The 26,422-nt window shown below is 33.4% G+C and overlaps 2 protein-coding genes across 2 annotated transcripts in view; both read left to right on the forward strand.

Moving 5' to 3' along the window:
* The window catches only part of FMRFaR (FMRFamide Receptor), a 694,226-nt gene that overhangs the window by 175,629 nt on the left and 492,175 nt on the right, over window positions 1-26,422 (forward strand). The gene's annotated exons all lie outside the window — the stretch shown is intronic.
* LOC140438566 (uncharacterized) lies at window positions 6,457-6,858 on the forward strand. Its single transcript, XM_072528228.1, has one exon. The coding sequence runs from the start codon at window positions 6,457-6,459 to the stop codon at window positions 6,856-6,858; it is 402 nt and encodes a 133-aa protein (XP_072384329.1).

Below are 26,422 nucleotides of genomic sequence, written 5' to 3' on the forward strand. Positions count from 1 at the left end.
CAAAGAAGTCAAAAATTAGCAAATCTTCAAAATTCGAAAAACGAGTATCTATTTGCATAATAATAGTATCCAAAATTTCAAAATATACTCGTTTTTCGAGATCTGTTTCTGTGTCATGCCTTTGTCTTTTTTTTGGGGGTTCGGAAATATCAAGCGAGTCCAAAACGTCACTGCGTATATACTGGAAATTACTATCATTACGAAAATCTCTGAGATTTTGCACCAGTCTTGTTATTCTATTTTTGGAATGAATAATGTCAGTTAACTGATTTTGAACAACATTGAATATCAAATCGGTTTGGATAAACACTTTCTTAAAAATATTTAAAAGTATGTTAAAAGAGTAATCATTTAATAAAGTTTTCAAACAGATTGCTTCACGGATCGAGATATCATCACTTTCAAAATCGTCGCATTCAATAATAAAATCAAAAACTTCCAAAAGCTGTTCACGAAAATCTGCTACAGTGAAAACTAACCGAGATTTAAAATTCCATCGCGTCTTACAAACTGTTGGCATTTTTTTCGAAACAAACCGTTCTAAAACATTAGTCCGTTTAAGCGAGCTTGAGAAAAATGAAGCAAATCCGCTTAAACTGGCAAAAAAAGACGACATTCTTTAATTTTTTTACATGTATCCTGCAAAACTAAATTCATTCTATGCGCATGACAGTGAGTAAATAAAGCTTGCGGTGCAATAGTTTTAACTTTTGCCTGGAGACCATTTAATTCACCAGACATCACGGCAGCGCCGTCATAAGTTTGCCCTACCAATTTATTTTTGATATCAAAAAATTTTAATCTGTCCTTTAAAACACCAAAAATATATTCTGCCTTATGGCTTTTACTCACGTCTGTAAGACCTAAAAACCTCTCATAGATATTACCACGTAACGCGTATCGAACAACAATTGATAATTGTGAATGACATGATATGTCGGTAGTTTCATCTACTTCTAGTGAAAAGCAAATGGTTTCCTGAATCTCAGATTCAATAAAGTTACTCAAAATGTAACTAATTGATTCTATTAATTCATTTTGGATTGTTTTAGATACACCGCTAAATGTCTTCGAGTCAGAAAGTAAATTAGAAAATTCCAAATCGTATTTCTTAAACATTTTTATTAGTTCTCTATAATTACCTTGATTTAACGAATGCTCCGATTCATCGTGTCCCCTAAAAGATAATTCCTGACAACTTAAAAAAATTACAATATCAATTAAACGACGTAAAACTGCGTGATTATTTTTTACAATTTCGTTATGTTTAATAGCATTTTCGTTGGGCATTATCTAATGAAACATAGATATTTTGTTTTCCAAATAAATCTAATTTAATCTGGCTGTAAGTATGATCTTTCGAAATATCATGTTTATGTAAAGCCCTAAATAATTCCTTTAAATCATCGTAACCAGATTCACACCACGGATTTTGATATTTGCCCCTATTTGTCGAAAATAAAATGCAAGGCCAACAGAAAAGTTTGTTTTTTATTTCACTCCCGGTAAGCCATGAGTACTTGCTGTACCAATTATCTGAAAATGATCTATTACTTCCCTTACCCGCACTAATATTTATAAGCCGGGACATTTTAGGCAAAGGACGCACCTTATTTTTAATAACAATTTGTTCTTCGTATGGAATAGATGAAAACCCATTATGCAAAATATAATTTACAATATCAGACTTATCAATACTTACAGTTTCTCCCATGGCTTGCATTTTTTAGGTTAATTTACCTGAATTTGTTTACATTTTAATTTAAAAAAAAACTTCTAATATGTCAAAAAACCCTTTAACCTTTAACTATTTACGGCAGACGTAACGTATCACAGTATTACTTTAGAAAATAAAAATTAATCACAGAAAGAAAGGTTAGTTCGTGCATTGAATATCACTTCACTTTACTACTTACGTTCTTATATGAAATAACATTTCATCCCGCGCTGGCAATGTACAGTTTGCGACCAATCACCAATCCCAATGAAGCATCGGCAAATTTAAATTTGCCGTACTTGGTAATTAAGTTCATATGAAAAGAAATGTATATTTGGTTGCTAATCAACTAATATTCCGTTGATTTTTACAAGTAAATCGTCAAGGTTGGGATCGGCGTGCCGAACACTCAAAACGTGCCTTTTTAAGAATTCACTGGCGGATGGATTAACGCTCAGATTGGACGAATTCTTTTAAAAACCATGAATAAAATTTAGTCTGGTCGAATTGGTCGAATTCTTTTAAAAATCATGAATAAAAGTTAGTCTTTATTATCTCACAGATATTTTTTTATTTCTCAATAACAAATGACATCAACTGATTACCTGCCACAATTAATTATTAAAATACTGATTAAATTAAATATTAAAAAAACTATAATATCTATAAAGGTGTGGGTCGGCACTGCCGACCCTGACCGGCCGCCACTGAGATATACCGTTAAATTCTGTGCGTACGGACAACATTTTACACATGCCAGAATGGTAAAAATATTGCGAACAGTGTCAAATATATACAAAAAAAAACTTACACCAAATGTAAAAAGTGTGAAGTATTTTTATGTTATAATGAAAAAAGGAATTGTCTATAACTAATGTAACATAAATAATACATAAAAATATTTTTTATTTCATGTTTGCAATAATTCATGCAGTAGAGGGTTAATGAAGTTGTAATGACTACACGTCGTTGTATTTATTTGAAGCAAATTTGAAATTTTAAATAAAACAGAAATGATGTGTGTAAACAGTACACTTCAGTAAAATTCCGCCAACTTATTAAACGGAACATGAAAATGAAACTGAAATGATCCAAAAATACATCAAAGTATAATAAATAATATGTCCCTGGCTTGAAACACGTGTGTATACGGCTGTGATTGCTATCCAAGGTGGTGAATAAGCGTATCTTTGTTTTCATAATATAATGTTAATGAATACCTATTATCGTTGCACTGCTTTGGTATAGGAATTTCATTAGCTATCATAATTGTCATCTTATCGATTGTTATCTTAACGATTCCATTCACGACAGCAATACGGACGTGGCTTAGAAACTTCTCCTTCTTTTTGTTTAATAACGTCAGTAATTGCAGTCACAAGAAGACCCATCAGCTTTTATTGAAAAGCTGGGAAATTGGCTGTATCTTTAAGTTGAAGAGCTAAGGATGAAACGGGACAAATAATAAAGATATTTTTTTTTGCAAAATATTTTATTGTTTTGGAAATAAGGAATATACTTGACGATTTATGTGAAACATTTAAAATATTATAAAAATTACAAGCATTAGATGGATATTTGAGCAACTTTATATACTAATTTTACACTTTTTATTATTGAAAAATCATTAACATCTCAACTTGTATTTTATGTGTTATTTTCTATAAAAAATAAACTATCGTAACAAATAAACCAATGAAAAAATACAGCTATTAGCTATTACTCCAGTCGTTAGAGACGAAAAGACCACTGAACGTCTAAAAATCATACGAACAAGCTGAATTTTGTCGAAAATTTATGTATTTACGAATTTTTTCCAATAAAAACAAGCAATAAAGTTTACCACTTTTACCGCCGGCCTTTTCTCTAAAACCTTCCACGTAGAGTGAGGAAAACGGAAAAAAATCGATTTACCAAGAATCTGTACGCTGTAACGATGTTCTGATCGTTTAACAGTTCGAACCGTGGAAGTGTCAATATTTGCGCATCCACTTCTACAACGAGATGACGAAGTTGGATTTGTAGCGGCTATTTAAGGCGTGTGAGTAGCGAAATTAGACAGTCTTGTAGTAGCTAGCGCTCTAGGCTCCCTAAATCGCCGGTGTAGTGAACCTGCGAGCCAACGCGGACAGAGAGATTTCCGTATTGAGGATCGTACTCTGTCCTTAACCAAGCGAAACCCATCGGTATTGTGTATTGAACATTGCCGTGGGTCTGCACAGCCGAATATTTTATTTGCGAGTGCGTTCGGAGCCCCCGCTGAATTGAAGCGGACGCAAGCATAAGTCTGCGTGTGATCGACTTCACCTACTTCATTTCTTTATTAGTAATAATTAATTTCTTTTCTTTTATAGACGTTCGCCGGGGAGTTCATTCATCGCGGGACCCAGACGGGGACGTAGAATTCACTTCATTTTTATTTATTGTATGTACGGCGTAGAATTCATTTTATTTTATTTATTGTTTATATATGCTAAATTAATAGATTTATTTTTTATTTCAACCTGTGTTTTACTGAGTCTGTCGCCCCGAAAGAGCTACCCATCACAAACTGCCGCCCGAGCAAAATTAATAACATGCTGACAGATAAAGACACAGACTCAGTAACAGGTACGTCGTGGATTAACCGACTTTGCAAAGAGGAATTGCAGAGCGAGGCCGAAAAATGCGGCTTAGATCCCAAGGGAACCGTCGACGAATTGAGAGCACGAGTCAGAACTTATTTTAAAAATCGCGAGGAAGCTACAGGAACAATCCCAAAAGAAAAAACTTCCAAGGGAACAGAATCCGACACACTGACCCAGGAAATTTCGGGCATCCGAAGACAATTACAGGAATTAACAATAACGAAACAAATGGGGCAACCAGAGTTGCTAAATCAAGTACGAAAGTAGAACACACACTTCGACAAGAAACATTCGGATGCAATAGAATTCTTAGAGAGGATAGACGAATTAAGCTTGGCCTACGAGATCGATAAACAAGACCTACTAAGAGCATTACCAGAGTTATTAGGAGACCACGCTTTGTTATGGTACAGAAACAATAACAAAAATTGGAAGTCATGGACAGATTTCAGCGAAGATTTTAAAAAAGCTTTCTATCCCAGGGGATATTTGCTACAACTAGAAGAGCAAATCCAAAACAGAAAACAGAGACAAAACGAACCAGTAGATAGATATATCACGGAGATTTAAACAATAATCAGACGAGAATGATCTTTTCCCAGAAACCAAGAACTCGAAAGGATATACAAAAATTTGTTACCAGAATATAAGATAAGCTTTATGCTCGCCGCCGGGATTTCGGAAACTTAGCCGAATTACAAGATTTAGCCCAAGAATACGAAGTTTTAGAAGACGAAAAGACCCGAGCAAATCAGATTTGCCGTGGAAACTGGAAACGCACGGACCAAGCAGAGTACGATGCGAAAACGGCATGCTTTAGATGCAAGATGCCAGGTCACAGCCGTAACAACTGCGAAAACCCATGGAAAAAGTTTTGTTCGCGTTGCGGCAGAGAAGGAGTTTACAGCAGCGACTGCTGTTTCAGGCATCAGGGAAACGAATTACAGACTGGAAAAACAAGGAGTCGTCCCAGTCTGTAAGACAAGTTAATTATTTAATATTGGATATAAAAGATGTAATTAAAAATTTTTTGAATCCCAACACCTGGATTGCTGTTATTATTTTTAACATCATCAAAGTTTTGAATCTTTTGGCTGTAGTAATGCTATGTTTACTAATATTGTTTCATGGTACATTGACATTTTGTTTTCGACACCGTTCATGGGTATCTTGTCAATCAGTTACCAGCTGAAGTCCGTTTGAAGAGGTTTACTCTCCGGACACTGGAACTCACTTAAAGCATGGGTGTATGTTACCTGAAGTAAAATTTAATTAAAATATTAAACATCAAATAATATTAACAACATCATGTACAATCTTTGGTAACATTATATATTTTAAAGGGTTTTTACCCTAATATTTTGGTGGCTCAGGCATGGTAACCTGTAAGTATAACCATTTTGCTTTTTTAACCTTAGTCAAAATTTTAAACCACGTTTACTTTAATTAAATGGTTTATACTTATTTTAGGTATTGTTAACCTAATGATGGAACTGTTGTTCCGAAAACGTTCGTGTTTTTAATGTAGCCCTTTTAAGGGTTTTTATAAACTATACCCATTTACAAAGATTAACCTCTTTTTGTGATACGTGGTATACAGCCAGCTGCAGGAATTATTTTCCTTGTGGATTTTGTTTATAATTGTTAAAATAAACAAAAAAAAATTGAAAACATATGTCACAAGAGTTTTTTTGTAGTTACTATAAGTGTAAAAGATGGGACTAATCTGTTGAATAGTTTTTAAAGAATTCTAATTGTTTATCCCACTTGCGAAAATAAAAGGTTTTTTTGGTCTCATTACCTTCGTAAACTCGTACTCCGCCTCTGATAGTTGAGGTGAATTGAGTAACTCTGTAATTATTAGTGCCGATCGCAAACCCGGATAAAGGAGGAGGGTTTGCGTCAGGAAGAGCATCCGACAGTAAAAACCTTGCTAAAACCATGGAAAGAAGAAATATGTAAAATAGTTTAGAGGCTACGGCGTTCCCCGTAAGCGACGCGGAGTTGCAGCTTTGCCTGACCCCTGTGAAAAGTGAGCTGGGGCTACCCCTTAGATTACGGAACGGACCAAAGAAGCCAGTCCTGAGAGTTGCAACTCTCAACGTCAGAAGCATGATAGGCAAAGGAAGAAAGCTCGTCGATTTCATGCAGAGGAGAAGGATTTGCGTACTTTGTATGCAGGAAATTCGTTGGAAAGATTATAAGTCGAGAGATCTTGGAGATGGATGTAAGTTAAAGTATAGTAGTTCGAACAGTCACGGCAGAGATGGAGTAGGTACTATTTTGAACAACGAATGTAAGGAACATCTTGTAAGGGTAACAAAGGAAGAATTTTGGAGGAACCTTGATTGCGAGATGTTCGAAATTCCTGTAGACGAAAAGTGTCTTATTGGAGGAGATTTGAATGGACATATTGGTACAGAAAAAGCAGGAATAGAAATAGTTTATAAAGGTTTGGGGGTGGGAATAAGAAATGATAAAAGAAATATTTTGATTGACATTGTAGTGGCATGAGGTTTGGCTGTCATTAATATTTATGAAGACTGAAGACCAGTATGTTACAGACGGTAGCGGAGGACTAGAAAGTCAGATAGATTTTGTGCTGTGTTTAAGAAGTTAGCTAAAAGAGGTTACGAACTGTATAGTGATAAAGGGTGAGTGTGTAGCTAGTCAACACCGACCGGTGATAGTGGATACGCAGACAAAGATAAGGTAGCAAGAAAAGCAAGTAGGACACCAGAAAGTAAAGTGGTGGAAGTTAAAGGATAAGGATTTGGCAATAGTCTTTAAGAGTAAAGTACTAGAAGAGCTTGAGAAAAAATATACGGTAAATGACTGGTGGAAAGCCAACAGTAAAATTGTCGTGCGAGTGCGAGAGGAAGTGCTAGGAAAAACATGTAGTAAAGGGCCTTTTAGAGACAAATAAAAGTGTTAAGAAATCCTCAGCTTGTTCGGCTAATTCAGCTTGTTCGTATAATTTTTAGATGTCAAATCTCTGATGGATGGGCTATAAATCAAGTTCACTAGGCCAAGGTAATCAAAAAGTTACTTACTTCTGTTGTTCATATCTATGCTACCCCAAATGGTATGGTGATCGTTGGAGTCGACGCCAATAATAAGTTTTATGCGCTTATATTTGGTATATTTTAGAACGTTCTCTAAGTTAGTCTCTGAAAGTTGTTCTTTAGAATCAATAGGGACGGTGAGAAGACGGAGCAATTATCTCTAAATGATTAGAAAATCAAGAAAAATTATTAAAGACAAAAAATATGATGCTGTGACATTTTAAATAAAATTTACTTATTACAATTGTTACAAAATGTTATATTTTTTAAATGTTCTGCATATACGTACTGATTGCACAGAATATAAAACCTTTGAGATTTCCTGTCCTTAATTCTGATGCATAAAAAACATTGCTGATGTATGGCAATAACGGGAACAAGTTGTTCGTACGTTCATATAGTACAAAAAAACAAATGAGCATTAAATCTGAGATATTTCTCAGAAACGCGTTGGTAAGCTTCTTTTATCAACCGTTCTTATATCTATATATTATTTTGTGGACGTATATTCCATATGATTCTTACATCCGGTCCTGATGCGCCGCTCGGGGCAAACTAGCAACGTGGTCGGCCGTTCTCATGTAAGACATACATTGCCTGTACATCTTACCTGCACTGCATTCTACCTGTGGCTTTTACTATAGATCCATTAAACGTCGCTGAGTATTTTGCTTTATACTTTAGTGAGATCTTTTAGTGAAATAAGTTCTGCAACAATTTGCTGACTACTTGGCGAAAAACTATATTTCTCAAGAGGCAGACTCTCCTTCTATTTAATTCTAATAAACTTCAGTTTTTAGAAGTTTTAAAAGATATTCAAATTGACACATATAAAAACACGAAGTTTTGTGAAACGAAAAAAATGGTACTGAAAATACTTTAAGAGCATTAAAAATTTGTTCATCACAAAATAGCGCAAATTAAGCAAAACAAAATTATTAGATTTAATTTCGTCAAATGTATTTCATTTACATTCATATCAAAATAAATGCTTTAAATGCCTTAATTAATTAAATGTTTTAATTTTGAATTTTAATTTTAATTAATTAATTAAAAATTAAACAAATACCTATAAATTGAAACTGTTTTAATTTATATTTGTTTAATTTTGTAAATGTAGAGGATATCCTGGATGTTTTTACACTTTATTGTTTTTCCTCATATACAGGGTGGTCCTTAATTAATTGTACAAACGAAAACCGTGAATTCTACACTTTAAAATATTACGATTTAAGCCAAATTGCTTTAATAAAATGTTGATATTAAGAAAGATACAGGGTGTTAAAGTGCAAATTTAAAATTCTATTTTTCGCTATAACTTTCACGTTTGTAAACATTTATGCATAAAAATTTACAACTGGGTATTTTTAAATATGAGAAATTATAATTTATTGCAAACTTTGATGTAGCTTATTGAGGGCGCCACATATGCCACATATGTGGCATACATTTGCACTTAACTTTTTTGCTGTTTGAGTCTGTATTTTTGATAAAAAATATTAAAGACACATTATTTTAACAAAAAAAGGTATACTTCTTAATAACTTCAAAACTTAACAGTTTTCGTGATAATCGCATTTTACAAATCAGCTGCATAATTCTGATTTAAGGCAATTACTCCAAGCAACGAAAGAAAAATAGACAAAAACATTAATAAATCTAAATTTTGGTATAAAATACCTTTAACTAAAGTCAATAGTTAACGAAATATTAAATAAAATAAATATATCAGCATCATAATTGATAATAGGATTTCACAAAAACGGAATAATAGGGATTTTACATCAAACATTTTACGTTTTATATTAAATTAAAGTCATAATCAAAACATTTTGTTTACAAACCAAATTAAGAAATAGTTAAACTAAATAACATAACTTTTTGTCAACGTAAGTATTCGATATGTCCACCATTTTCTTTAATTCATTTGTCAATATATTACATAAAAAATTGTCTCATGTTAAATAGCATCATTGGTTCTAAAGAAACTGCTGCAGTATTTATTTCTTCCCATAGTTGGTTGCGAATGTTTATGGGATTTTTATAGAGACGTTGTTTTAATACGCCCCATACACCAAAATTAAGCGGATTAAATTCTGGGCTACGTGGTGGCTATAATGCATAATGGATGAATATATTCTTTTGGATACATATCCAAACCTTATGGTATATTATGGAACTACATCTTATTTGTAGCAGAGGTTAAACTGTGATGTATTTGATTCATTGGTTACTTATATAAACACGGAATAACCTATAAATGTCATTACTTATTTATATGATTACGTTACAGCTTACGAGTAACTATAATTACATCTCGAACACATGGTCTATTATGATTAACTAACGAACTAATATTATGCTGAACTAAATTACCTGTGTGTTTATTATATCTATAACAATATCGGTTATTAGGCCAACTATGATGTTTTTGTAAAAATGCTGAGTCTTTAGGGTTCGATTGGTAGCAAAAGTATTATGAAACAAGACACATATGTGTTATTCAATACCTGGGCTTTAGTTTCTAATTGTCATTGTAATGAATGATAAGTATTCTTTTGGAATTTTTTATAAATTAAATAATTATATATTATAATTATAAATAATTATATCAATATCTCACCACATTGCAAAAGAATATGACTGCCACGATAAATCCAACGTTCGGAACAGTTATATTTAAGTATGTTCTCACTGCCTTCTCTCTAGAATGTGGTGGTGTACCATCTTACATAAACCACATATTTTGGGTTTTCAGCATTTTACAATAGGGAAAAAGTAATACAATTCCAGTAGATATAGAAACTTAAGAAGCGATATAAAAGGGAAAATGTAAACATGATGACGGCCAACGTCTGAATACGGACACGGCACCTAAAGAAGAAGATGAAGAATATTTTCATAAGACATTTAGCAGCCATAACAAAAATTTTGTAATGTTACATTATCATCTTTGAGTTGTTGTAATAAGAATAAAATGTGAATTATGCTTATCTACAGGTATTCAGTGCTTCACCGCACAAATATTACAACTAAGAATTATTATGCAGCTGACTTATAAAATGCGAATATCTCGAAAACGGTTAAATTTTAAAGTTATTAACAAGTATACCTTTTCCTTGTAAAAATAATGTATCTTTAATATTTTTTAACACAAATAAAGCTAACTTTAAAAGCAAAAAAGTTAAGCGCAAATCTATGCCACACATGTGGCATATGTGGCGCCCTCTATCAGTTGCATTAAAGTTTGTATAAACTATTCTTTTCCCTTATCATGTCATTGATTTCCTGGTTTATGTCTCTTAACTTTTTCATGTGTATGTCTATTTCTTCTTCAGTAGTGCTATTTCTGAGAGCTTCTTGTACGATGTTTTCGAACTCTAGGACTCTTTCTTTTATTTTTTGTAGATTGTTTATCACTGGGACGTTGTTAATTTCAAAAATCACAAGTCTTTTATATTCTATAAATATGTAACAACTATTTTTATATAATTTCTATATAAAATACAAAAGTCACAGTACCAATTTTGCCGATAATAATTAAAATTATTTTTTTAGAACTTAGTAGATAAATACTTAATCCGCTTAACAATGGGAGCGAACTAGTATTCGGTCTTCGGAGCGATCTAGTATTTAATTAGAAGGGTTTTTGACCTCTGGAGCGAACTAGTGTGCTCCGTTTGCAGCATATCTTTCTATTTTTTGGATCTCTTTAGCGTCAGCAGTGTTGTTGTTCTTTGAAACACATTGTTTGTGATTTATTTAGTTAAAAGTGATCACGGTGACAATAAATTATGAGTAAAGTAATTGATGAAAGTGCTTACAATATTTAAAAAGTTTGATTTTAAATCAAAATTTATATTTTAAATAAAGATCACACTGTATTTATTCTTAAATAAAACTGATTCCCTTGTATTTGATTATGCCACATTTTCCTTTAATAAACGATCCTTTCATGTATACTTTCGATACCGAATAGTTTTGAAGTTTCACATCCTTAACGTTCTCAAAGAGACCACAAAGAGGTTTCTTGACGGTTTATTTTTTTGTAATTTAGTACCTGATGTATCGATGTTCCACAGATTGTTACCGTCTCAAACTAGAGCCTTTGGTAAAGTTATACACTTGGACTATATATCGGCGGAGTGTACAACATTTTCCGTAATTTCCACTTATTTTCTAATCGTACTGTATTCTATATTATTATAGAGAATAGATGACAACTTTTCGATAGAAACATCCTCTCAAAAGAAAATCTAATATCGAATAATACTTTTTTCTACCGTCAGTGGTTGTTCCATGTAGCCAATATCTCGATCGACTAATTTCCTTTCGGAAAGTTTTTTCTCCAAAAAGGGTCGCTGGTCAGACTCAGTCTCGCATACAGTCATTCATATTCATAAGTTATTATTCAAAATGTGATAAATCGATATTTCTTTTTACTAGTCTCTTCTTTTTACCGATAAAATGCATTTTCGCCAGGGATTTTTTTGTCAAAGATTTTCATTACTAGCAGCCACTGTCGTGTTTTATTATCTCAGTATAGAATGTTTTTATTTGATTGATTCTTAAAACTGAATGAAATTGGTTAGACATTCCTCTAAATACTTATTGTCGTGTTTTCCTAAACTTGATATTGTTCTGAAGCTCTTTTCTTGTGTCGTCTTCATGCAATTTACTATTGTTGTTGAGAATAAGTGACAATTTCACTTTAACATAAGTTTATTTGACGTTTCGATTTCTACTCGGAAATCGTTGTAAAAATATAAAACATTAACCATTCAGTAGGCGCAGTTTATTTTGTGTATCAGTAGTCGTACACGGTCTACTACACCAGTCGTAAAAATAGTCCTCTGCATGCATTTTGTTTAAATTTCAATAAAATATTCTATTGTTTTTTCAAAAAATTTAAAAATGTTCAAACTCTTTGTCATTGCGTCATAAAAACTCACTATCACTAATTACCAAATAGAGAATATTTTAAATAAAATCGATTCAAAAAGTTATCACAGCCCAATTACATTTTCTATAGAGATAATAGGATTCATACACTGATGTAGCACTGTATGTTGTAGTTTACCGAATACACCTGTCAAAATCTCTCAATGCGATTCCCCAATTCAAAACTACCAATTAGCAAATTATCCGAGTGACAAGAGTGCTGATTTCGTAAATATCAATTCTGCGTTTTGACCTGGAATTTCAAAGTGATACACACACATGTGGATAGCGATCTGGAAAATTGCCAGAACTATTAACAATCGCTAAACAGTTGCTTTTCAGATAATGGATGTAACATTACAAAGGGGTATCGTATCGGTACGGTTTCAACACTTTAAAAATTAAATGCCCTGTGTTAAATGGACTAAGTAATTACAGTTTGGTTTTAAACTGTAATTGTAATGATAAAAGAAGAAATTGTATTTCCATTTACTGGGTGTTTCTATATTCGATCTAAAACACTCTACAAACAAGAAATTCTCACAATATTGATATAGAAATATAAATCCGTAAAGAGTATAGTTGGTGACGTACATAGGTTAAAAATTTGAAATCCGAATAAAAAATTGTGTACAGATATAAAACAGTTATTATGTATCTATTATTTTTTACACTGTCCAATCTTTTATTTTTGTGAAAAAAATGTTTCCTATATCTTTAGAAGGTACAGAATATGGGAAAAATAATTAAAACAATTTTTGGCTAATATATACTTCTTCTTCTTCTTCAAGTGCCATCTTCGCTCCGAAGGTTGGCGATCATCAGCGCTATACGTATTTTCGAAACTGCTGACCGAAACAATTCGTTGCTGCTACAGCTATACCATTCCCGTAGATTCTTTAGCCTTTCCTGCTATTTTCCCTTGCATAATTATTCGAAGCAGTTCATATCTTTCGCCTCTTGTAATGTGTCCCAAGTATTGCAGTTTTCGTTTTTTGATCGTAAATATGACTTCCTTTTCTTTATTCATTCTTCTCAAGACCTCGACATTTGTGACTCTCTCGGTCCATGATATTCTCAGGATTCTGCGATACATCCACAGTTCAAATGCCTCTAATTTTTTGGTATCAATCTTTTTCAACGTCCATGACTCCATTCCGTAGAACAGCACAGAAAGTACGTAACATCTCATCAGGCGAAGTTTCATTTCAAGGCTCAAATCTCTTCCGCAGAACACTCTCTTGATTTTAGTGAATATGGATCTGGCTTTTTCTATTCTTATTTTGATTTCTGCTGAGCTATCGTTGTCTTCATTTATAAAAGTGCCTAAATATTTGTATTTGCTAACTCGATCGATAATTTCATTGTGTAAATATACATTTTGAAAATTTTGTGTTGATTTCGATATTACCATAAATTTAGTTTTCTTTATGTTCAAAGATAGTCTTTATTCTTCGCTGCAGTCTGCTATCTTATTCACCAATGTCTGTAGTTCTTCAAGTGTTTCTGCGATCAGAACGGTGTCGTCGGCAAATCTCAGATTGTTTAATCTAACACCATTTATTTTAATACCTACGGATTGCTCAGAGAGTGTTCTATTCATTACGTCTTCGGAATAGAGATTAAACAGGGTTGGTGACAGTATACACCCTTGTCTCACACCTCGCTTTATTTTAATTTCTTCAGTGGTATTATTCTCTACTCTCACTACTGCTTTCTGATTGTAGTACATATTTGCTATTAGTCGGATGTCTCGTTTATCTAAATTCTTTTCTGTCAGGAGTCTGATTAGGTGATCATGCCGCACTTTATCAAAGGCCTTGTTGTAATCTATGAAACACATGAATACATCTTGATTTATGTCAAGACATCTTTGAGACATAACGTTCAGTGCAAACAACGCCTCTCTTGTTCCAAGTCCATTTCGGAATCCAAACTGGATATTATTGATGTCCATTTCCAGTTTTCTGTGTACTCTAGAGTGTATAATTTTCAGGAATATTTTCAGTACATGGCTCATCAGACTGATTGTACGGTAATCACTACATTGTTTGGCATTTATCTTTTTTGGTATAATAACAAAGGTGGATAAAAGCCAATCTTGTGGTATTTTTCCTGATGTATAAATGCTATTGAAAAGTTCAACTAAAATGTGAATCGAGTCTTTTTCTATTAGTTTAAGGATTTCCGTTGGTATTTCATCTGGACCTGGGACTTTACCATTTTTCATTCTTTTTAGTGCGTACATTACTTCTTCTTCCGTTATTTCTGGACCTTCGTCTCCTTGTATGTTACTTAGCTCAGATTGTTGTCTATCATTTGCAAAGAGTTTTTCAATATGGTTTTTCCATGTCTTCAACTGTTCTTCTAGTTATGTTATTATGTTTCCGTTGACATTATACAGGGTATTTGGCTGCTTACGTTTTTGTGTACCTGCAAGTTCTTTCACTTTTTTATGTACATTAAAAATATCATGTTTTGCCTGCAATTGCTCTATTTCTTCACATTTTCTTTTATAAAAATCTTCTTTTGCTATTCTGGTTTCTATTTTGATTTCTTTCTGTATTTGTTTATACCTTTGTTCGTTTTTTCCTTTCATTATTCTCCGATTGTCCATGAGAAGAAGGATCTTATCAGCCATCCACCTTTGCTTTATTTTTGGTTTTTCTTTAGTTAGAATTTTCTTCGCAGGACCTGTTATCGCCATTTTTACGTTTTGCCATTTTTTATCTATGTTGTTCGTTGTCTGAGATGTTTCTTTTTCATGAAGTATTTTCAAATTATTATTAATACATTTTTGCAGTTTCTCCTTTACCTCCAGGTTACATAAATGACTGACGTCTATCTGATTTGCTCTTCTTATTGTTATGGTCTGAAAAGACATCTGCGCCTGGGTAAGCTTTAACGGATTTAAGGAGTTTCTGTAAAGTTCGTTTATCAGTAAAAAATAAATAAATTTATACTTAGCAATAACAAAAAAACGGGTTGTATCAAATATGCTACACTGGGCACTAACACTAAAAATTAAATTTTTAAGTTTACAGATTTACGTAGAACGAAATGTTACGAAACAGTTATTAGTTTTGTTTAAACACAAATGTAGATCGTACTTAGAGCTACTTACTTCTTTAGGCGGAATGTAAGATGTTGTAGCTGAGCGATCTCTTTTAGCTTGAATTGATTTATCTACTTCACTTGGACATTTTCTTTTCTTCGATTGATTGGAGGCTCCAATATGACATAAGCAGTATGCTACTTCTGCGCGAAAATCTGTTAACCGAAGGATATTAGTTTGCTTCCGGTTTCCTGCACATTTTTTTATACAGCAACCAGCTATTTATTACAACCATATCTACTAAATGGTAAAATAAACGCAAATACCACCCCCATGCCCCCATGCTCCCCATGTGTTTGTTGTATTATTTTACAATATATGTACAGTTCTTCTGTTTTCGGTCGTAACGATTTATTGGGGTAATAGGAATTTCTTTGACAAAACTAGATAAGAGTGATACGGTTTTGTGGTCTTTCCAAGAGACAGAAGACACTTTAACATCATCAATGTTGCTTACCTATTCGACAGAGGTACCTGTTGCTTCTTTTCTAATGATGTCTTCATTTGGCAATTTGCTATTGGATATTCTTACTCTGCGAACGGTTCCTAGCGAATGTATCCCTTTTTGTGCCAATTGAACTAAGAGTGGAAACGATGTGTAAAAACTGTCGAAATACACTCGATAATTTTTAAAACAAAGAACGTTTCTGCAAAGTCTAATAACAATATTTGCGCTAGCCCCCAAATCCGTTTCATTTGGCAAACAGATTTTCGCAACTTGTATATATTTCAAATTTATGGAAAAAACCACCAACCCCACAAAACACATACAATTTATAACCCCATTTGTAGGGGTTAGCAGGTAGATATTGTTTTAAATGATGTCTAGCCTTTGATGTGCATAATTGCTCGTCTACGAATAGATATTTTTGTAAAGGTATAGACTGAAATTTAGAATTCAATGCATCAACTACAGGTCGCAACTTGTACAATTTATCATAATTTGCATCGTTTCTTCCTGGTGCTTTACTATTGTCTGCGAAATGAAGAAATCTACGGATTCTCTCAAATTCATTTTTGCTCATACATCAAATATTTGGTGATAACCAAGGGATGCTGACCAGTACTTTCACACATTCGGCATATGTACAATTGACATGTATCTAAATGTATTTTGAGCTGAGTAGAAGTCAAATTTGCAGATTTATTTACGTCCACTTGCGTATGTTACAAAGTAGATTCGGAAACAATTTTCTCTAATAGATTGTCATCAAAGAAATATGAGAAAAAACTTATTGGAAGTCTGAAATATAATTAGACACAGTATCGTCACCCAAAAATACTAAACTATCTTCAGGCAAAACTAAATGTTTTCTTTTTCCATGTAATTGTTCTTTCAATTTTTTGACATGGTTGTTAGGTTAATTTTGTGCATGTATTTCACCATTATTGACCTTTTCGTTAGATTCGTCAATACCAGCTGGATGCAGCAAAACAGTTCCATCTTCTAATTCGATATCCATCGACTAAAAAATCAAATGTTTCTTCGCTAACTTTCATAGTGTCACAAAGATCGACAGAATCTTCAACTTCAAGCTCTTCATCAGACTCATCAGTTTTATCAAAGTCGTCTTCACTTTCTGATAAATGTGCCAATATGTCTTCTAAATGTATAAATACAGACGAATGTTGACGAATGTTGAGGATTCCATGGGTACAAAGAGTTACTAATGTTGAGGTACTTCGTCGCATGTGTAAACAAAAAGAATTACTAAGAATAATCAAAGAGAGGAAAATGCAATACTTGGGTCATGTGTTGAGAAAGATATGAATTACTTCAAGTTATACTGGAAGGAAAAGTACAGGGCAAAAGATCAGTAGGAAGACGCCAGAACTCGTGGCTGAAAGACCTGAGGAGATGGTTCGACCGCTTATCCGCAGAAATCTTTCGCGCAGCAGTTTCCCAAACTACAATTGCCATTTGGATCGCCAACCTTCGAAAGGAGACGGCGCAATGAGAAGAAGAAGTCTTCTAAATCTTTTTCTGCCAAATAACCTTTATTTTTCTTATGGGACATTTTTCTGAAACAATTTTATTTTCGTTAGGTATATAATCACTGAAAATAATGAGTAAATAATCATATATTTACAGAATTTGTAAGTTATATCCATATGCCCTATTGGTCCGATGTATCAGATCTGCTACAACTATTTTTATAGCATCGTATCACCCAAATATAATATTTTTGTTTCATATAATAATAAATACTTTGTAAAACTAACCTTATGTATTGGAATAAATGCACAGCAAAGCACAATTTCACAGTTGTTTTTGTAAATTCTTATAAATAACGGTAGCCTTCCAGTCACCACTGACCACCAGTACGACTCACAAAGAACTGACCTCTCTAATCTCACTTCAATACCAAAATCCTCAAAATAGGCTTTGTAGTCCGATAAATCCGGGGGTTTGCATATGTGATACACTGAGCATCCAGGTTAAATTTACTGTATCATATACAAATATACGAAATTTTACCAGGCCGTATCAAATCTGCTACAGTGTAGGGTTAACATTTAAGCGGGCAGACGAGAAGTGTGAGTCCGCTAACAAATATTTTCTCATGTCTTTTTGGTAAATTCCACAACTAAACCTGCTGACAGAGTTAACCTTCTTAAATAATAATTGATACTAAGTGGATATATACGACTCTGGATCTTAACAGAGAGACAAAAGCAAAATGATTGATGTTTTAACTAGATTTATAAGATATAAGTGATGACACAAATCTAAAGATCCACGGCTCCAACAGGATTTAAATAGTTTGCAGTAAGTAGATTGCTCAAGTTACCTATTAAGAACCAAATAGATCATTTAGATAGTTACCGATATAATATAACTTGAATACAGTCATTTCCTCAACTTTCTTGACGAGCATTGTATCAACTAATTAAGTTTGTTACTACAAAGATAATGGAAAGTTGGTTCAAGTTTCTGTAACTTTCCAAACTCCAAGACTAATATATACAGAATGAAGGTGTATGTTAAGCGATCGAGGAGACTTAAATAGTATGTCATGCAAATCGATTAGGTGTATTACAATGAATATCGAAGTTTTATACTCATCAAGTAAAGTTTTTGCTCCAGAATGTTTAACACTCACAAGAAGATTGCAATACGTATTTAACTTATAGTTCAGCTAAGAAAATTTACGTGCATAAACGGGCAATACGAGTTGGCGGGACCCTCTCTCCCATGTATAATGATAATATGATTAATAATTAAGAAATATTAGGCTGCGCAACCTGAGCGAGTGGTACGGTTGTACATTAAATGAACTTTTCAGAGCAGCCGTCTCAAAAGTCCGAATAGCTATGATGATTGCCGATCTCCGCCGCAAAGATGGCGCTTGAAAAAGAAGATTATACGAAAATATTAACAATTTATGCGAATTCGTAATTATTTATTGATTATCAGCGGCGTTTCATAAAGACGTCTTAAAAGTTTTGTATTAAAATTTGAATTTATTCGAGACATTTATTTTATAACTATTTTTTATTTATAACTACATATTAATATTCTGGTTTAAGCCTAAACACTTGGATGGGATGTGGAGTGGGTAACATAAGCCGCAAACCCCTATATTTTCTATCTTATTCATAGGTATATCCGATACACCAGCGTAAGCTTGGCCAAGTAGCAGATCATTTTTAGTTTTAATGCTGTTACATAACCCTTTTTGTTTTCTGGTCAGGATTTGAGCAATCAATTCAGTAGATCATTCACTGTGAAGTCTGGGCCGCTTGAGTCTCTGACCCACAATTTTATTATAATCGTAAATACACGTTTTTTGTATTTTTAAAAGAATAATAAATAGTTGAATAGATAATCCTACAATAAAAATTAATATATATTCTGTGATTTAAAATTATCGTACGATCATTCTTAGCATATTTAGCACAAATAAAGTAAATCCATTCTTAACCGTCTTGGATAAAAAATATATTACAACAACAAAATTATTTATATTAATCCTTTCTAGTCAGATGATCCCATTTGGGATCATAGCAATGTTTTCTGCTTTAGCAGCAAAGGAAACTACTTATGTAGATTTGGCAAACGATATTGCGTTGCCTCACCTTCCTACTAAATGACGCTGCATTAATTTATTTGACAATTCTATCAGTAAGCGTTAGTCACATTTCAATGTAAAACTTCGTAGTGAAACAACGATCATCAATTCACTGTAAATTTCAAATCATTCTAAGGTGAGTAATTGAACCAGTAATTGCAAGAAAAAATTTATCTTGCTTCTTACATTGTTTTTATTTGATAATTTGCATTATAGTTTGCTCATACTTACAAGATTGTTTATGTAAACATTATAAATATTAATGAATCCAAATGGAATCATTCGGCCATTGTGGAGGTCTCCAAATGGCATCATTGGGAAGTCGTGTGAATTTTGTTTCTGTCAAGAAAATACAAAAGTACAATATACTGTGTTATGTCAGATGGATCGTGTGTTCAAAACTACCAAAACCAAAGTTTCTTTTCGGGAATTGCAAAATCTGTCTCAGGAAGAGGTAGTTGGTCTTCTTGACGACTCTGATATCGAATTTGATGTTGATAATGAGGAAGAGACTATGGAAGAAGAAATGATTAAAGAAACTCAAATAGAAGAATTATTGGAAAATAGTTTGAACACCCAAGTTACAGACTACCCACCCACAGAGAATATGGAAGAAAAAACTGTTGAAGAAGTTACAGAAGAGCCACAGACAAGTCATGCCAAGAAAAAAAAGCATAGAAAAACCAACTTATACACCTGTCCAATATTTTAAAATGTTTTGTGACAATGATATTATTCAAAATTTTTCTGAGCAGACAAATTTGTATTATGTGCAAAAAACAGTAAAAATATTGATACTAATGCAGCAGAGATAGAGCAGTTCCTAGGCACACATATATTGAGTGGAATTGTTCGTGTTCCTTCGTAAAGAATGTATTGGGCAGAAGAAACGCGATATAATACGATAGGTGATATCACGTCACGTAATCGTTTTGATAAACTGCGAGCATATTTTTAAGTCAACGATAATTTAAAAGTCTCGTTTAGCAACAATGACAAATTATATAAAGTAAAACCTTTAATTGAAAAAGTTCGGCAAAATATGAATAAGATAGAACCTGAGGAATTCAACAGCATCGATTAGTTTATTATACAATTCAAAGGGCATAGTAATCTAAAGCAATATATAAAAACTAAACTTCAAAAATGGGGCATAAAAGTTTTTGCAAGAGCAGAACGCAGCAGCATAATATACGATTTTAGATATATGTGGGAAAAAATAGTCCAAGATGAATCATTCTTGGAATTAGTGAGAAAATAGAACTGAAGTTGGTCAGAAATCTGCCAAATCACATGAACTTCAAGATTTTCACTGATAATTTGTTCACATCTTGCTGCAGGGACTGTAAGAAGTGGGTGGCTAGTAGGTTGTCTTTCTTCAGAAGACAAAGTTCTAATGGCAAAGGTCGTGGATCCTCTGATGTAAAAATAGACAGCAAAAAAAATATATTACTGCTCTCAAATGGTATGACAATAAGTCCGTCATATTAGTATCGAACTATATAGGAAAATATCCTCTTGATAAAGGGAAGAGTTGGTGCAACAAGAGCAAAACCTATGTAGAAAATGAACGGACAGCAACTATCAAAGAATATAATGGTATTCTCCAATCACTTTGTTATCCTAGTTTATTAATCTTTTCCTAATAATTTCTGCAAGTATTTTATAGACTACTTCTAATAGTGCTATACCTCTATAGTTTTCGCACTCCGTTTTGTCTCCTTTATTTTAGATAGGACAAATAAGAGCACTATTCCATTGTTTCGGCATTTCTTCCTTTTGCCAAATTATTAGTGTCAAGTGAAATATATTTTCCTTCAATCTTTCGCCACCTTCCTTAAAAATCTCAGCTGGGATACCACTTTCCCCTTCACTTTTGTTACTTTTTAGGTCTCTTATTATATCTCTTATCTTCCTGCCAATTCTCATTTTCATCAAGTTCCTCTTGTTGGACTGTATTTAATAGATATTCGAAATATTCCGCCTAACTGTTTAATTTTTCTGTTGTTTCACCTAGAAGTAAGCCTTCTTTATTTCTGCAATACTGTGGATTATTCTTTGTAATTTCTCTGGATTTCTTAACTTCTTGGTAGAAATTCTTTACTTTTTTGTTTATTTAGGCTTCTTATATGTTTTTCAATTGTTGTTATAGCTATTCTCTTTTCTTTTTTCTGCAAATTCTTTTCACTTCCCTTTTTCTTGCCGCATAGTTTTCGATCACATTTTGGTTTTCTTTATCTATTTGTAGTTTTTCCTTGTTTTTTCTTGCCAAAATATTCCTACATTCTTCATAAAACCAAACTTGCCGTCTTTTTATATGCTCTCTTCCTATATACTGTTCCGCTGCTTCCGACATGGCTGTGTATGATCTGCCACTCTTCATCTATATTCTGCTTGACTGTATTCTCTAGTTTTTGATTAACTTCTTTCTTTAGTCTGTTTACAACCTGCTTCTCTGGAAGGCGCTCTAATTGGAAATTTAATTTATCTCTAACAGGTTTTGGTATTATTGGTAGCTCTTGTTTTAATTTTGCAATCAGTAGTGTATAGTCACTGTTGGTATCTGCCCCTCTGTAACTCCTGCAATCGATTATTGCCTTATCATGTTTGCTTTCAACGTGATCCATCTGATTTTTATTTTTCCATTGGGAGACGTCCATGCTACCTTATGAATGTCTTTGTGATCAAACCTTGTGCTAGCTGTCTTCATTTTGTTCTCTGTAGCAAATTCTATTAATATAATCTAAAATTTAAACTAAAAATGTAAACTTTGTCCCTCTGTTATAATTTCCTTCGTTTCTACTTTCGCATTCATGTCACCAATGATTATCTTTATATCGTATTTATTTATATTATCTACTAATTATACAACTAAACACAAATAAACGGTGTTAAATTAGTTTTTTTATACAACAATTTATTCTTTTTGATTTTTTTTTTGGTATTTGAATAAACTTTTGTTTCTTTTCTACAAACATCTATCAAGAATTAACGACTGAAACGAATAACTTTTAATGACAGCTATTCTAAAACATTGAGGGAAGGATAATCTCTAACGGAAGTTACCGTCTGGGTTTGCGACAATATAAACCTAACAGTCCGCCACTGATGATGCTACCGAACCAGGCCATTTCATCCCAACTATCACCGACTTCGGTTTAAAAGTACTCTTCATCGTTGCCACAGTCATAAAACACGACAATCCCTTAATAAGACCATAACCTTTTATGTTATATCTTATACACCGGTCAGTGCTGTTTTGGCATTTTATTAAAACGGGTCTAACTTTCCTATTACAAAAAGTTTTTTTATGGATTTTAGCGTAGATAATTAGATAGCTATGGTTATTTATTTATTTAGAATGCGGCATTTTGACACCGAAAGCCTAATAGATTACAGGTACACGACACTAATCAAAAACATCTACGAGAACGCTACATCAAGTATACGACTACACGAAGACACAGAAAAATTCAGCTTAGGTCGAGTAGTTAGACAAGGAGACAATATTTCACCAAAATTGTTCACGGCAGCTCTAGAGTCAATATTTAAGAACACTCAATGGCAAGATATGGGCATCAATATAGATGGAGAAAGATTAAATCATCTAAGGTTTGCAGATAATGTTGCATTAATCGCAGATAACTTACAGAATACAGTTTCTATGATGCATTCGCTTAAAAGTCTGTCTGAAAGAGCAGGATTAAAGATAAACTTTGAGAAAACTAAACTTATGACAAATCTCGTATTGAGTAGAAATATAACTATAGACAATAATACCATACAACAAACAGACACTTACAAATATCTGGGACACGAGATCAAAATAAGCAGAGACAATTAAACACATGAAATACAGAGGCGAATAGGCCTGACATGGGCAGAATCTGGCAAATTAAGCCATATTCTAAAAAGTTCAATTCCCATGTGTCTCAATCGAAAGGTTTATAACCAATGTGTTTTGCCTGTACAAACTTATGGAGCAGAGACTTTAACACTCACGCAAAAATCTGCAAATAAACTCAGAGCTACACAACGAGCCATGGAACGTGCAATGCTGAACATGAGCCTTCATGACCACATAAACCAACAAATCAGACAAATCAGGAGTTCAAGACGTCATCGAAAGAATCACGACGCTTAAGTGGAACTGGGCAGGTTACTTAGCCAGAACACAAGATGAACAGTGGACAAGACGTATTATGGAATGGAGGCCTGAAACTATAAAAGAAGCCGAGGACGACCACCGACTAGATGGACCAATGATATAAAACTCGCTACAAGCGACCTAGTGTAGAGAACACTGGAAAGAACTGAGGGAGGCCTATGTCCAGCAGTGGACGCGAGTGGCTGATTGATGATGATGATTTTGACACACTTGTGAGATTACAATAAAAAATAGACAAGTTAAATTAAAATTTACTCCTAAAAAACTAGATAAATCTAATTTATAGGCAAACAACGATATTGAGTTCTGATGCGGTTAAGTATGCACCAGGCTACGTGGTGGGCAATTTCAGGAGGTGATGCAAGGTATAATCGTATTTGTTTAAGATTCCCACCATTCATGGGTCCATTTGGTGATCGTTTTGAATTCAATTGATGCGGCCGTTTCTGCGGTTTGTATGAGAGATTCTCTGGAGCGCAGTAGACTTTTGGCTGCATCTTCTATATGTATCTCGAATCTTTTTACATTCTTTGGTCAAAAGAATAGCGGGACATCGTGAGCATTGTTGATCCATATTGGTGTGCACTATTTAGCTACATAACAAACAAGAGCTAAGCCTGAAGACCTGTGTATGTATGCCAATACTTCTCATGTTGTGAACACTGCTTATATTGATTTTATTTAGTGATGTAGTTTTTAGATTTTTGGCAACTGTATTTAAATGTTTTCCTGAAGTTTAACGTTCCATCTAAAGTCACATCTAGGTATTTTGTGTGTTTATTGTGGTTGAGTCGTATATGATCAATGTGAATGTTAAGTGTTCTTTTGGGTGGAAGGAGGTTACTTCCGTTTAAGAGGCGTTGATTCAAAGTTTCAATTTTTGAAAATAACTTCCCATAACTTTTAGGTCTTCAATCAGAACCTCCTCATCTTCTAGGAATTTGGTTTTGTTAAAAAAGACCAGTCATCAGCATAGTCAAACTTTATTAATATTATTAGCATGCCTGCGATGTAATCTGCGATCTAAGACAAGGCGATCCACTTTCTCCTTTTTTATTCAACTTCGCTTTAGAAGTTGCACAATCCACTTCAGATGTGAAAAAAGTTTTTACCCTCCTTGAAATAAGCCTTAAGGCCAAGGCAGATAAGACCAAGTACATGATAGTTAACTAAAATCTAAAACTACGAAAAAGGTAAAACATTTTTTTAAATAAATACAATTTCGAAGTCGTCAAAGAATTAAAATACTTGGGACAAGTGATAACAGACGAAAATAGTTGTGACATAGATGTAGCAGCTGAAATCATGGAAGGAAATATTGTTTTTTTAGGGATGTAATGAAAGTAGAAGTCAGCCAATCATCCGGTATTTCTGTATTTCTCCGGGTTCATAGAATATATTAAAAAGTTTAGCAAGCACATGTATATTCACTAACCAAAAACAGCAGAAATACATATATCACAGCAAGTGATGGAGTCGAAAAAGGCTAGGCAAAAATTAAGCCTAATATCTTAGCCTCGGCCAAAGGAAAATTCTTGGTGAAAGAAATAAAAATAAATCGTTCCGAAGGCGAAGAACTCTATGGTTTTGTACAGAAGTGAAGAAAAATGTAAAGATAAGAAAAATGCTTACCTGAAATGCATGTCAACGAAACACAAGAGGCATACCATAATTACAAGACAATTAGAAACGAAACAGATGCACTTGTAAGAAAAATAAAAAATGATCATTGGGAACGCTTTTCGAAAGAAATAGAACATGATTTTTAGGGGCTGTCAAAGGAAACATGGCGTTTCATAAGAGGTCAAAAAACGGAGGTAAAGGATTTAATAGAACCAAAACACATAGAAAAGGTTACGTGGATTGACTGCCCAAAAAAGCTATATCCAGAGGAAGAACAAACGACGCTAAAACCAGAAACACAAGAAATTACCACAAATGAAGAACTTAATATAAATGTACAAGAAGTTGGAAAATACTTGAAAACCTGAAGAACAGAAAAGCAGCAGGTAAAGACGAAATACCAAATGAGTTACTGAAATTTTGTGGAGCAGCAATGACAGAACAATTAACAACATTAATTAATAAAATTATAAAATACAATAAAATACCGGAAGAATGCAGAACGAGGGAACTAATTCTACTATTTAAAAAAGGAGATAAAAAACAGCCAGAAAACTACAGAGGTATAAACTTGTTAAATACTATCCTAGAACTTACAACTAAAATTTTACAAGTGCTAATAAATCAGAGGATAAGTTTAGCAGATGAACAACAGGATTTTCGTAGTGAAAAATCGTGTATAGATACAATATTCGTTATAAAGCATATTACGGAGAAATCACTGGAGTATAATAAACCAGCATTTCTGTGGCTGATTAATCTAAATAAAGCGTCTGACAGAGTAAGACACAAATATGTAATCCATCTTCTGTATAATAGAGAAGTTCCCCTAAATATTATAAAAACTATCGACAACATCTACCAAAACAACAAAATGGAAGTTAGAATACATGGACAACTTACAGAACCTACAGAAATAGGCAGCAGAGGAATAAGACAAGGGGATTCATTGAGCCCCATGCTCCTCAATTTAATCATGGACGAAATCATTAAAACCGTTAACAAAGGAAAAGGATACGGAATGGGAAACAAAGAAATCAAAATACTCTGTTACACAGACGATGCAATATTGATAGCCCAAGAAGTAGTTAGT

The sequence above is a fragment of the Diabrotica undecimpunctata genome, chromosome 4, assembly GCF_040954645.1.
Source record: "Diabrotica undecimpunctata isolate CICGRU chromosome 4, icDiaUnde3, whole genome shotgun sequence".
NCBI lineage: Eukaryota > Metazoa > Arthropoda > Insecta > Coleoptera > Chrysomelidae > Diabrotica > Diabrotica undecimpunctata.

Excerpts from the sequence above, each read along its gene's own strand:
- LOC140438566 (XM_072528228.1), top strand. The coding sequence starts at position 6,457 with ATGATAGGCAAAGGAAGAAAGCTCGTCGATTTCATGCAGAGGAGAAGG.